This window comes from Papilio polytes, unplaced genomic scaffold (assembly GCF_000836215.1).
Source record: "Papilio polytes unplaced genomic scaffold, Ppol_1.0 DF824102.1, whole genome shotgun sequence".
Classification (NCBI taxonomy): Eukaryota; Metazoa; Arthropoda; class Insecta; order Lepidoptera; family Papilionidae; genus Papilio; species Papilio polytes.
The window spans coordinates 3,864,401-3,878,683 of NW_013525102.1; the positions used below are offsets into that span (position 1 = coordinate 3,864,401).

A 14,283-nucleotide genomic window follows, 5' to 3' on the forward strand; every position below is an offset into this window, starting at 1 on the left:
GCAAGAAGCCCTTGTTTCGTTGTTCTTTAACACATGCATTGTATAATTTGTTTAATTAAAAAATAAATAAATAAAATGACCTTTCCACATTTCGGAACTTTTTTAAAAATCGTGGAAACGAATTCAATATTTGTTAGGTTAGTTTAAACGGATGTTAAAATATGTTAAAACATGCAGATGCCGTGGTTAACTTGATAATGGTATACAAAAATAGTATAAAGATAGAGTAGACAAAGATAAGAGCAAAAGTCTTAATTTATTAAATGTAAATGTGTATTTAATGATGAATTATACAATTATCCAATTAACTTAAGCTATCTGTTCATTTTTTTATTATAAAATGTGAAAATGAGCTCAAACCCACGATTTTTAAGTGCGTAAAAAAAATTTAACTTTTTTTTGTAGTTATCATAAATAATTGCTTGAAGCTATCGTCATATGTTTTCTATATCTAACATTTTACCTTCAGTCGAGGTCGTTATTTTTCATTTCCTACATCTAAGATAAATAAAATTATTTATAATAATATCAGTCGAATTAAAAATTGGGAAAAGGTAGGTAATTTGGCGTTAATGTATTTCGCGGAGGGGTAAGGGACGTCTGATTCGCAGTTTGATTGAAGAACCTGGCCACAGAGGGTGATAAATTTCTTCTTGGCGGTTGAGGTGATAACATTCTGTAATCCTGAAATATATTTTTAAATAAAAAACTTAAATATCCGAGGTATTAAAATTGCTCAGTTAATCTAATGTGACATCGAGGTACACTACTTTATAACACCTTCAATCTTGTTAAATACGTAGTATCATAATGGAAGATAGATCTTACGTCATTTTTTACTGGTTTGCACACGCTTTCACCTAGTACAATTTCTTTTAAACCATTAAAAAGGTCACGTACACTAACTTCATAAACAAAAAGGAAACCATACCGATTCGGTTTGCCGTATATTCCTAGGCGAAGAAATTGGTGAAACGTTGTTTATATTGTCTTGAATCATTGGCGAATACAGAAGGCTTTGCAATCTGTAACCTCTTGCTAATTCATCAACTGTTTTACCTTAAATGTAGCACAAAAAGAATGAAATAGCGTTAAGATTTTCCATAGTTTTCGACATCTTCGAAGTCGATTTACTAACCAGTTAAGGAAGTAGGTATATGAGTATTACATCGTCCGGTTTCCATAATTTTTTTTAACGCTGGTATGTTGTAGAATACCATCGCTACAGCAGCGCCGTCAGCTAATTGCGATGAATCGCAGCAAGATAGGAGGAAAGACCACTTTTCGGTATTCCAAAATTCGCCTGAATAAACAGCCAGTTGCAATGTTGAAGCCCCTGTAAGTGATTAATTTCATAATTGATACCCAGTTTACGTACTTAAATGCCGTTTATGCTTAAATGACCAAAGCAAAACACGATTCGTCACACCTACTACTGAGTTAGGAACTCACCAGCCTCGCTTATAAGGTGCGGATTTGCCCCATATTGCATAAGAAGTTTAACAATTGGATATAGCCCATGGCGAGCTGCTAATCTTATTGGCCAGCCTCCTTCATGATTGGGATTGAAACCACTCTTTAATAATTTCACTAATTCTCCTTCGTTATTTTGCAAAATACACTTTTTTATCCTATAACGACTGCTATCCATTTTTTAATACAAAACAATACTTGAACTTAGTAGGCTGTCATTTTAAAAAAATGTTTTACAAGTACCTTTTTTATTTGTTGTCCCGACTTTTTGTAGGGTGGTTTAAAATTGATTTTGATTAGTGTCTAACTTACTGAGGCACTTGCAAATAATCATAAATGGACTTGCTGTTAAGATATATAAAATCACGTAAGTTCTTTTTTTATGCGAATTGTTTACGTAAAAAGTGTGTTCTTCGCTCTATTATACTATATAAAAATATGTTGATACTTCACAATTTTATTCAATACCTAATAACCATATTCAAAACGTACTAAAATATTCAATGTTCTATATTATATTTAATGCTAAAACGAAGCCTATTCACACTTAGTTGTCGTGACCCTGTGAGCTTGTGACCTGTGACCACTCTTTCAGATTTACATAAAAATTAAACTTTCACACTGTCATTTGCGCCTAATGTCATCTGTCAATGTCATCCATAAATTCGCAACAAACAAATAACAATTCAAATCCAAAGTATACGAAATTAAAACGTTTAAACAACATTAATTATATGTAAATAAAAACTATTGTAAAGTTATCACGTTAGAAATTGATTGATAACTGTTACAGAGAATTTATTGACTTTTCATACTTTATATGATAATGTAAACAATTCAAAATGGGGAGGAAAGTATCATATAGTAGGTATGTAGATCTTTACTAAAAAGTATCCGTTTTTAATTATATTTTTTTCAAACAGACACAAAGAATGGCGTAAAGTAGTTAAGAGAGAGCGACGACGCAGAATTCGAAAAGGGAATGCAAGAAAACTAGGTACGTTGTAAAGATAATTCGTAATAATAATATAAGAAATATGTTATTTAAACTAAAATGTTAAAAATCTCCTAGACCCCCAAGAGATACTTACTCCCGAAGAGTATAAATGTTGGCTTGAAAATCAAGAAGCCATGTATATGCTAGAAATTGAGCATATTGAAATTAGTAATAAGGAGGAAAATGATAAATGGGAAAGGGCTGAGAAAGTTACAATAGAAAAATGGCGAAGACTTCAAGAAAAGAATGAGCAGTTAAGAATTGAACATCTACAAGAAATTGCTAAACATAAACTAGTATGTTTCTATCTGGTATAGATATTTTTCTTTTTGTTAAACTATATGTTTCGTTTAATTAATATTCATTTGTATTAGGAATGGGAAATGGAGAAAAAACGAAGAGAGGAAGAAGCAGAGAGATTAAAGGAAATAGAAGAAGAAAATAAAAGAAAACAGATAATGTTTATGGAAAAATTAGAACAATTTCTAAAAGGTGATTCAGAAGACCCTCCAGAAGAGTTACTTATCTCCAGAGAATCTCGGCCAAATACAAACCTATGTCCCTTCTTCTTAAAAACAGCTTGTTGCCGTTTTGGTGATGAGTGTTCACGAAATCACCAATATCCGGGCATAAGTAAAGTAAGTTTGACTTTGATCAAATTATATTTTTTTAAAATTATGGTTATATTGCAAAACTATTTACATAATATGTCTATCAAATTTTATTAATATAAATATCTATTTTAAAATATTTCAGGTACTGCTAGCTACAAACTTTTATTCACACTTTGGGTTAGAAAATTCCAATTTCAATGAATATGACACTGACCTTATGCTCGAATATGATGATAAAGACACATACAAACACTTTGTAGAGTTCTTTAATGATGTGCTGCCAGAGTTTGAAAAATATGGTAAAGTTGTACAGCTAAAGGTGAGTTAAGACAAGAAGATCACATAGATTTTGATATGTTGAATGTATCCTTTTAATTGAATCCAGCTGAATATGTTACTTGTTTATTTTTTTATTTAATCTCTTTAGTTGTTAAAAGTGGGTCTTGATGAACAAGATACATACGAATGATATTTAGATAATGTTTTTATCGTATTTTATATCTGCCATTTTCATATTAATATAATTTTGATAAAAATGATTTCCCTAAGATCTTTTATAAACATTATGTACATGACCAGTTAGATAATATATTATTGAACAGTGAAATTCTTCACCTGGAAATTTTACTTCACAAGGAATTGGTTTTAATTTAAAGGTTGGTAAAGTCTAATATGTATTATCTATTGTTACTTGAGTCATCAACCTTTTGTCTTCTTTCTATGTATATCTTACTAATGTTATAAATGCAAATGTCGATGAATGGTTGTATGTTAGAAGATATATCCAGAACAGCTGCATGTATTTGGTAAACCAAATTTCATACAGATTTATACAAAACATTTACTGAAAGTATTAATTAATATTTCCTTTTTTAGTTCTGTGCGGACTTCGGCTAGTTTCTTAGTATTTAAATATTTTTGTTTGAGAACCATAATTTTCCCTAGATTCTAACTATTGTATCAAAATTTGATATTCATGCTTTAAAACAATGTGGAGGCATCATTTATCATTATAATATTAATTCTTATAGAATCTTGCATGATAGAAACCATGAAGAAAACAGTAGGATAAAAATTTTACATTTTTAAAATGTCAAGATAATTAATTAATGTCTGTTAATTGATTTTACATACAATTAAATATTTTTGCAGGTGTGTAATAATTATGAGAAACATCTGAGAGGAAACACATACGTAGAATTTAGAGATTTGCGAAGTGCCGTCGCCGCTTACCAAGGTCTACATTCACGTTGGTATGGCGGCAGACAGCTGTCATTACAATTCTGTGTAATAAAGTCTTGGGATTATGCAATATGTGGTATGTTTTTTTATCGGTACTATCATATAAAAGTTAAACTTGTTAATTTTTTGTTAAGCTAGCAGTCTTAAACCTTAAAATAATTAAGAGGTAAAAAATTTCAGGCTTGCATCCACAAAAACGCTGTCCCAAAGGTCGAGGCTGCAACTACTTGCATGTATTCAGAAACCCTAAAGATTTGTTTTCTGGATATAATGGTCACCGTAACAGGTATTTTACTGCTTTACTAATTATTTATTACGCTACTGACAATAATGTTGTAATCAAATCAGCAAGAAATGAATAAAAAACCTAAGCCTTATACAATGTCCTCTCTATTAAATATTTCAATGTATTTAGAATACGAAGAACACCGCCGAGATCATGGAGATGGTCGGAATCTCCTGAAAGAGACCCATCACCAAAAAGAAGACGATCTCGTTCTAGGAATTCAAGACATGATGATGGTCGCAGTTCTAGATATCACGATGAAAGAGATCGCGAAACACCGCGCAAAAGGAAATCGCGAAGAGATAGCGTCGATCGCTGATCGATTTATAGAAATGTTTAGTTTATATAAATGAATGTTTTGTTCTCGCTTCATCTGTAATAAAATGTATGTATGGCATATAAGTTTCATTTTAATGATACGAAAACGAGAGTGCTAATATTTAAAAATAACCAGAATAAATAAATAATACAATAAGTCTTGTTTGTAATTCCAAAACATTACTATACTGATAGTTTACTTTGCACTATTTTGATTTGAAACCCTAGATCAACGATACATTAATCGGCGACTTCTGAATTCTTCGAAATCTCTATTCGAAGTCCCATTTGAGATCCGCATCGCTTACATGCTTACTCTAAAAACTCGAAACATAACTATAGTCTGTGCATGCGAACAGTCATTGTCAGCTGTCAGTGCTACTGACATATGACAAAATCAAACATTTGATAATTGATAAAAATGCATCATGTAATGTAAAACAATGTATTGTAATGCTATAAGATTCGATTTTTATATTGTAAATATTATTAAATTGACATCTACAAGCAACCGTTATGGCAAGCCTTTTCTCAAGATACCCTAAATATATTTATTCAACTTTTACTATAATACATAATCATTGTTTTCGAAACATTTTAATAGAAAACAAATTTCTAACTATAAAATCCTGTAATAGTTGGTCAACAATTGATCAAAGGCACAAAACACACAAAGTACACAGAAGTGATTCGGGCGATGGAGACTTTGATACATCTAAACTTAAACTTATTTCAAAATTAAACTTATCTGAAGAAGATGCACTTCCTTTTTCCAAATTGCCCACTAGGAGCCTATTACAAATTTACAATTGTACAAAAAGTGATGAGAAAATGGGTTTTTGTAAAAACAGATTGTATTATATATCATCTCGACTTAAAGTAAGAAAATCTTATATCTCTTAAAGTGTCTATAAAAATATATTATATAAACCATTATTTTAACTACTTAATACCTATTTTCTTGATTTCAGTGTCGTCCAGATATGTTAAGGGAATCATTAGCTAAAAGGACTTTTATTTATAACTTACCATTTGACTGGCTTGAAAGCTCTTTGAATGTTTTACTGGGTAAGTAATACAAAAATAAAATTTTTGTATTCATAAATGTGTCTAAAACATAAATACCTTTTTAATCCTTTTAGATATGGAAGTAAGTTCTGAACGTATATTGAGAGATTTATGGGTTCTAAAATATCACCCTAAAACTATTCAGGAAAGACTCCAGAAAGTCAAAAGTATGGGAGTGGAAACTCTGTATCCATGGATGGTAAGATGTACGGAGCAAATTTTAAATAGGCAAGTAATTTGTTGTTATTTTTCTTTTTATTTTGACATTGGCATAGTGAATAGCTTGCTATGTGGAAATTGTTAAGCCTTATTTATTCTCTATGATCTTGATTCACATATTACACATCTTAGTGTGTTAAGAATTTAAAAGGAGAAACCTTTATTCAGTATTCTGTTTTTGTCCTCTGCAACAGGTATATTGAAATATTAAAAGAGACAAAAACCATTCTTGGTGAAAACCAGTCTACACAACTGTACTTAGCAAATAGATTGAATGTTTCTCCCAAGTATGTGGAAGAAATGTGTGAAAAAGTGCCAGCACTAAGAACTATTAGAGTAACTAAGGTATGTTTATACAAAAATAAAATGTATGAAAACCATGGAAATCATTTTTATATTATCATCATGCTGTCATTTAAATTACAAATAAATTTTCAGCTAAAGTCATTTTTGGATTTCCTGATTAGTGAAGGATTTACTATTGAAGATATTGCAAGGAGACCTAGAGTATTAATTGCATCTCAGAAGACTGTACAACAACGCCTTGAGAAACTGAGAAGTTTAGGCCTGAAAGAAATTAATTTAAATACAGTATCTAGAAGTAGAAAGGACTTTAAAAAATATTTTGTATCATTAGAATCTGTTTTAGTCCAAAACTAGTAATTGTGTATTATTTTTAAATTATTTTGAGATTAAATACAGTTTTTGTCTTTGATCATCTTTCTTATTTACCTAATAGTTGTAGTTTGCAGAGTTGGTAGTGTATGTGTGTATGAAGATAAAACATTAGCATTAAACCAATTAATAAATGACTTGCACATTTAAATACAAGACATGACTTTGATACATAGTATATTGATAATTTTCTACTGGATAGTTGACTTTTTTGAAATTCTGTCTACAAACACGCATTTGTATTCTTTCTACAAAAACTGTATGAGATAATAAATAAAAAAATTGCCGGTCACAAGCAGTATATTAAATTTATTGCTACCTGAAACAATTTGTATTATTTACATGCCCTATACCATTATGCATATTTTAAAATCCTATTAAAATCATTACACAATTATAATAACTCATATTTATTATAGGTAGCATTCATAAAAGAATACAAAAACAAACAGTGCAATGGTTGTGGAATGAATTACATTAATTGAACCAAAAACAAACAAGATGAAATAGAAAACCTTGCCAAGCCTGCAAAGCTGATCCAGAACAATCTGTTAAAATCTCTTTATAATTTATCACTTGGCTGGCCACTAAAAAAGTCTAGTATTTCAAAATGTTTCAATAATATTAACTACCTAGAATTAATGTGATAAAATTACATGTGAGGTCTGAGTAAAAATCCTTTAATCAGGATACACAAATATTAAGCTACTGATGGGCACATTGCATGCCAGGACCTCCATGCATTGTCTCCTCATCGTCACTGGCATAGGCCTCCTCACGGCCACGGCTTCTTTCACTTGCTGTGTACTCCATCATGTTAACTTCCTCCACATCTTCCCCAGTTGGCATAACAAAGGCTGGCCGTGGTGGCAATATACTTTCAATCTTGTTCAGTTGTTCTTCAGTACCAAAGTTGTTTTCAGGGAATACAATGTTGAACTTCACATAGAGATTTCCTTTCTCAAAGGGATTCTTATATTGTGGCATGCCCTCCCCTTGAATACCTTTTAAATCACCAGGCTTAATGACAACACCAGGAGGGTGTCTAACAAGTAGCTCACGACCATCTAAGTGCTGTACCACAAATTGGAACCCACACAAAGCCTCAGTCAATGTTATGTCATGTTTCATTATAAGGTCATCTCCGGTTCGCTGAAACACATCATGAGGCTTTTGTTGCAAAATAATAATGACATCACCGGGCTGTACATTAGGTTGCTGGTCACCTTCACCTCGGAAGAAGATCTTCTGACCTTCTTTCATACCCTTCTCAACATGTACTTCCAAGATCTTAATCTCATTCGACACTTTCTTTCCCTTACACTTTGGGCATTTGTCCTTGTCACTAATGGTTTCCCCAAGCCCTAGGCACGTAGGACAACGCGTTTGATACTGCCGAGTCATATTAGGCGCAACTTCTTGGTACGTTACTTTAATACCGTGTCCATGACAATCTCTGCAAGATACAACTGCACCTGGTTTGCCACCTATACCCTTACATGGGCCGCAAATCACATTTTTGCTCAGCTGCAATTTAGCAGTTTTTCCCACATACATGTCCTCTAAAGTTACTTTGAGTGGATGTATAGTATCCTCTCCACGAGCGCGCCCTCGGCCCCGGCTGCCACCGCCCATGCCAAACATATCACCAAAGATATGGCCGAGTAAGTCATCGGTAGACAAACCACCGCCCTGTCCTCCCTCTTGTAACCCTTTTAATCCAAATTTGTCGTAAGTTTTCCTTTTCGTCGGGTCGGATAGAACTTCATATGCATAACTTATTTCTTTAAAACGATCTCCTGCAGCCGGATTTTTGTCTGGATGGAATTCTTTTGCTAATTTGTGGTAATTCTGCAAAAACACAAATTATCTATTTCAAAACCATGTCCGAGCGATGAAGCCAATCATTATGTTCAACCATAATCTGCCTTTGTCCCAGCATGTAATTAACAATAGCTAACGTGGATTAATTTATTCTTACCCGTTTTATTTCTGATTCGCTTGCATTTCTGGAAACACCTAGGATATCGTATAGCTTACTATCTGCCATTATTAATGAAATTAAGGCAAGTAAAAAGGGAGTAACTCTGAATTAGCAGAGTGCAATACGAAAAGAAAGAAATGATGTTTTAACATAGATATAAAATTCAAAGACTATAGAGTTAGAACATGGCATAGAGAAAATATTGCACAGGTTATATTTCCAAATTATTTAAAATCATGGACGTTCTACGAGAACAGGATAGCTCTTATCGAAAAATTGAAGCTGAGCGAGACCTTTAAAAAACTGTAACGTTTTTCCCTCTCTGGCCATGGTGACCATATTGAAATATGATTTTAGGACAAAAATTAAAAAAAAAAATGGTGACCTAAGAGAGATTTATAGGAAAGGAACATCGTTTGAGAGTTCTTACTTTTTCTGTAAAAAGTATTTGAAATCCTGAAATCGATAATCGAGTCAAATTGATTGATGAATCTCTCAATCATTCTCAGGATGTCTATGACTCGATAGTCATGCATGGTCACCGTTATTCATCACTAACAAATCATGCCTAAAACCAATACCTATGAAAAGATAAACTCCAATCAGGATAATACTCGCTTCCGCAAGGCTTCACGACACAGGTTCTCACCATTTTAACAATGAAATTAAAAAATATTACGGATTTCAAAAAACGCCGCCATTTAAGTCCGATTCGGCGATGTCATGCGGTGTTGTCAGTTTAGGTGTTCGAATTTAAAGCAAATAAAAGAAAAACTATGCCTATCGCAAATTATTTGCGTTAATAAAGTTTTACATGTAGCAACAAATAAAATTGATCTAACCTGTCGGTAATAAATTATTATTAACATTTAGAAACATTTTGAAAGTAATTATTTTTTCATTGTTCCTCCCATATAGAACCTTAAATCCTTACATTTGTATAATTATTATACATAAAATTACATAATTACACATTAGCGCATATACACATACGAAATCACACACACACTAACACACGCATCATAGTAATTTTGGAATTCAACAAACAACCTTTTTTATTGTAAATTTGTTTAGATTTATATTAGTGTTCTAAAAAAAAAAAGACTAGCACTAAGACGGAAGAACCCTGGCTCCTACAAGACGGGCCTAGAGCCTAGTGTAGGAACCAGGCGATCGACCACAATTGTATTAAAAGAAATTTTGTAACTTTATAAATAAATCTTTAAATTTTTACTGCATTACATTACATCAATTGCGTATTTCTTTACAAACAACGAAAGGATTCATATCTGGCAACTTTACGTCACTGTTAGAAAGGGAAATATCGAACACTTGTAGACCTCTCACTCGGGTTCAGTTTAACTTTTGCATGCAACAAGACTCTTATGACCTTAGGATAAGGTTTCATTTTCTTTATTTTAACTGTAAGACGCACAGATATAACACACTCCTGTTGTACATAGTACTGATTACATTCATGGCCATAATATCTTTGCGGCGTTATACATGTATTAGTCTGCAAGTGCGCACCGTACTAGTACAATACAATTGGGAAAACGTACTAGTACACACTTTTAGTACCTTTAGCACTTCAGATTTCTGAGAACACAATAACATGAATAGAATATAACGAGGGTTATAGATTACTTTACATAAAATTTTAAGCATGCTTCAATCTAGCAAATACACAATCAAATCAAACAACGAAGAAGCGAACACCGATATCGTGTAGTACTGTACTAAAAGTGCCAAATGTCCGATTACCAGAAGTCGTTCGATAACTTTACTTTTAGTACAGTGCCAAGTAACATTACTTTTTAGTACATCGTGCGTGTACTACCCAAGACTAACATGTACAATATACATGGATCATATGGCATCCGACAACGCTTTTTTAATGTTATTCATTTGAAAAAAAAAAACACGGTGAAAGTGTTTAAAAGTAGAGGAAGGTAGAGTTTTTTTTGAAAGTGAGAAATTTTTTATCACGGAGAAAAAGCAGGGGCTCCAGAAATTCCATTTGAAATTTTCGATTTGAAACGCGATAATTTATAATTATGAATTATCGCGTTTCAACGGGAATGTGTTACCATTTGTTAATTCAAGAAATCACCGAGTTCCCAAGTGAGGGAACGCATGCATAGGTGTTTTGAAATTGGAAATTACAAAAAAAAATCTTAAATATTTATTGACTTAAATTTTTTTTTGCTGATAGTTGTTTTTCTTTTTGACCGACTTCCCAAAAGAAGGAGGTATTCAATTCGTCGGTATATTTTTTTTACTAAACTAGTTTACTTCGATATCGATTATATATTACTGTAACAATAGAAAAGGGGGAGAAGGCATTATGAAATATTTTGTTTGTTATTGTAAAATTTCTTGTTGCATCACTTAGTGGATACATTTTACATAATGACAAAATCATTAACAAGAAACGAACTCTGTGTGAACAGTTACTCACAAGTCAAATACTTTCACACTTTCGGAGGGAGTAAACATGTGTTATGGTAGGTTTAGGTTGTTAAGATCAGAACGTACGGTGAAACGGCCTTACGAGAAAACAATTATGGAGGGTTCTTCCGCAGAAAATGACGGCCTGGTCGCAAGGCTCGGGCGTTAGCTTGCGAACACACCGGCATACCGGCCACCGGCCGCGCCGATGTCGTGTGCACGAACTTTCACACATGTCATAAATATATGCGCGTTCGACTCGGTTGTGTTAATGGACCATTTAACAAACAAATGCATTTAATATATGGACCGACGACAGTTGAAATTTGCAACGGTTTGCCGTTAAATTGTTATTATATAACAATACATACTAGCGATGTTATATTATATAACGTACCAAATTTTGCGTACACATTTTATAGGGTTTCATTAAATTGCTTTAAATTTGTGAAACAAAGTGCTAAAAGAACAACATTGCTTTTATACATTCTTCATTCTCAATGTAACAAAAAGTATATTAACATAGCTCGATCAAAATCACCATCATCACATCAAGTATTACAAAATATTAAATTTAAGATAGAAGAAAACAATCACTTATTTGACAAGATAGCAAAGCTTTAATTTAATTACACAGAAGGTAGGTAGAAAGGTTTATATTCATAACAAGGGTTCTTTACCAATAATCAGTTACAGTCAAGTTCAAATCATCTAAATTAGTTTACCTATAGCTACTAATGAAAAACATTCTTTTAATACAATACCAATGTGGGCAACTTGAACAAAAAAATTGTTTTGTTTACTAAAATAATATTTTCCTTTAGAAAGGCAGATTGAATTGAGAACTGAGAGAATGTCTATAAAACGGTCGTTATCGAAATGTCGAAGGTTATGTAATACGACAAAATTGCTAATGGTCGGTCATTGCAGAGTTCATTCGATGGTTACAATTCCTGCTTTTTTAAAATATGAAGCGTAGCTTCTTATTTGTGGTTTACGGCTTAGTTAGAGTGAATGATTCATTGATTTTTTTTATAAATAAATAAGAATTATGTTTCCCACTTTTTATTTTCTCGCTAAAAAAAATTACGAACTTGAATCGTCTGAACTTCATAACATTTTTTTTTTTCAAATAAAAACATTTATTCATAAGAACTTATGTTCAAAACAGAATGCCTTGAAAAAGATTTAAGGTTTTATTATACAAAGAAATGGACCCAAATACATAAAAACATAATTAAGTAAACTTGATTTATGATAAACTAGCTTTCGCCCGCGACTCCGTCCCCGTGGAATTAAAAAAACCGAAAGTGAGTAGCCTATGCGTTGTTCCAGACTAATTAACTAAGACATCCATACCAAATTTCATGGAAATCCGTTCAGCCGTTTGGACTACAAACTGTAACAAACATCTATCCATCCATTTAAACTTTCACATTTATAACATTAGTAGTTATGATAAAATAACGTAAATACTCTAGTCAAACATCACAAACAACAATTTAAATAATTTGTTTAGATAATAAAATGATATAGATCAGAAGTAAGTAGTTAGTAGGTATTATAGTGGGACATCAAACACGCGGTAGATGAACAGTAAAGTTGCTAAGTCACAGGTATCGCGGGGTCATTGATGTAACTGAAATATATTGAATACATTCAGAAACTCATGTATCACTTTTGCAAATTGCACCTTATAACTTACATAATAATACAATGAGCTGAATTTAAAAATGTAATCTATAAACGGGGTGAATCATGTCGTTTGTTTAATAACGGTATTGATATCTTTGATCGATCAAGACAGTTATGTTATGAGATGGCGTAATGATATTCTAATTGAAGTTATCAATACTTATGTCAGAAATAAAAAAAAAATGTTCTATGTATTTTTTTACATTTGGAGAATTTAAATGTTCAAGTACCTACTATGTATATGAACATACTGTAGTATATATATGAGAGTTATGCATAATAAATTAGTCCAGTACCAACCGCCGTTTCAATAACACACCTACATTACACATACAAAAAATAATTGTAGAGCATAAGCTGTCCCAATGTGCTGATTTATAGGTCCGTTTATTTGGATTGGAATTTCTTCTACGACTTTGTTAATTCTTAAGTACCTATTGTAGCGAAATTGGTAAAAGTTCACACGTGAATGTTTGGAATTGGCAATGAAGCTGAGACCTCCTGACACAAATCACGTGATGTCTTCAACCTTGAATCGAAGGATTATTTAGACAGCGCGTGGTATAGTAATTTCCGAAGTCTGATTTTTTACAGTTTATAATCTGTCACTACATTAAGTATACCTACACTTATTACCGTACAGTATTATTTTCAATACTAGTATTCTTCCTGCATGGAATAATTAACAATGCACAGACGAATATACATCAAATGGAATAAATTTGAATGTTTAACACAGAAAACAATTTAGTTATGTGACTTTCACTAGTGGTTATCCTATATTATCTCAGAAGACCGACGATCGTCTGACCTCGCACAGACTCCCGCCGGTTGCGTCACACCTGCACATCTATTTGTTGCACAAATTTTAGCGCCGACTGCATTTATAGTACTGATCTTTGCGTTTTACCCTTCTACTGACCACTAGACGAGGTATCAATAAATAACTACTTCATGGCAAAGTATTTGTAATTCTGGTAAAACAAAGTAAACGGAACTGATTTGAAAACGAATCATATTATGAGAAGCTACTAGGAGCACTTAGCTTGGGATAGATGGAAGACAAAGTCATGTTATGATGAATACAAAATGCAAAAATTAAATAAGCGACGTTGGAGGTACAGCCTGCTCGGCCCTACGGGTAGACAGATTAACGGCAAACGCGGATGTCTAATTTTACCTGACATTAGTTAAAGAAAACAAAATACCATACCTACACTACAAGGGATCGGAAATGATGTTTTGAGATTGTAGCAAATCT

General features: G+C 32.5%; 4 protein-coding genes across 5 annotated transcripts; 2 read left to right on the plus strand and 2 right to left on the minus strand.

The window, feature by feature from the left end:
• Positions 1–17: 17 nt before the first annotated feature.
• LOC106099569 lies at positions 18–1,651 on the minus strand. The gene is made up of 4 exons (XM_013278137.1): positions 1,453–1,651; positions 1,139–1,336; positions 932–1,059; positions 18–684 (listed from the first exon to the last, which is right to left on the minus strand). Exons 1-4 carry the CDS (start codon positions 1,649–1,651, stop codon positions 538–540), a joined length of 672 nt encoding a protein of 223 aa, XP_013133591.1. The 3' UTR covers positions 18–537.
• Positions 1,652–2,110: 459 nt separating this feature from the next.
• On the plus strand, positions 2,111–5,011 carry LOC106099461 (U2 small nuclear ribonucleoprotein auxiliary factor 35 kDa subunit-related protein 1). Its single transcript, XM_013278020.1, has 8 exons — positions 2,111–2,119; positions 2,350–2,470; positions 2,546–2,766; positions 2,845–3,108; positions 3,227–3,403; positions 4,237–4,402; positions 4,507–4,612; positions 4,742–5,011. Exons 1-8 carry the CDS (start codon positions 2,111–2,113, stop codon positions 4,929–4,931), a joined length of 1,254 nt encoding a protein of 417 aa, XP_013133474.1. The 3' UTR covers positions 4,932–5,011.
• Positions 5,012–5,195: 184 nt separating this feature from the next.
• On the plus strand, positions 5,196–6,932 carry LOC106099749. Of its 2 annotated transcripts, none has more exons than XM_013278392.1 (5): positions 5,196–5,809; positions 5,902–5,998; positions 6,082–6,226; positions 6,412–6,562; positions 6,656–6,932. In XM_013278392.1, the coding sequence occupies exons 1-5, from the start codon at positions 5,447–5,449 to the stop codon at positions 6,875–6,877; spliced, it is 978 nt and encodes a 325-aa protein (XP_013133846.1). In that variant the 5' UTR covers positions 5,196–5,446; the 3' UTR covers positions 6,878–6,932. The 2 variants fall into 2 exon arrangements, with proteins under 2 accessions (XP_013133846.1, XP_013133845.1); XM_013278391.1 differs by having other exon boundaries at positions 5,199–5,809; positions 6,073–6,226.
• Positions 6,933–7,286: 354 nt separating this feature from the next.
• Positions 7,287–9,031, minus strand: LOC106099748 (dnaJ homolog subfamily A member 2-like). The gene is made up of 2 exons (XM_013278390.1): positions 8,874–9,031; positions 7,287–8,743 (listed from the first exon to the last, which is right to left on the minus strand). Exons 1-2 carry the CDS (start codon positions 8,940–8,942, stop codon positions 7,598–7,600), a joined length of 1,215 nt encoding a protein of 404 aa, XP_013133844.1. The 5' UTR covers positions 8,943–9,031; the 3' UTR covers positions 7,287–7,597.
• Between the last annotated feature and the right edge of the window lie 5,252 nt (positions 9,032–14,283).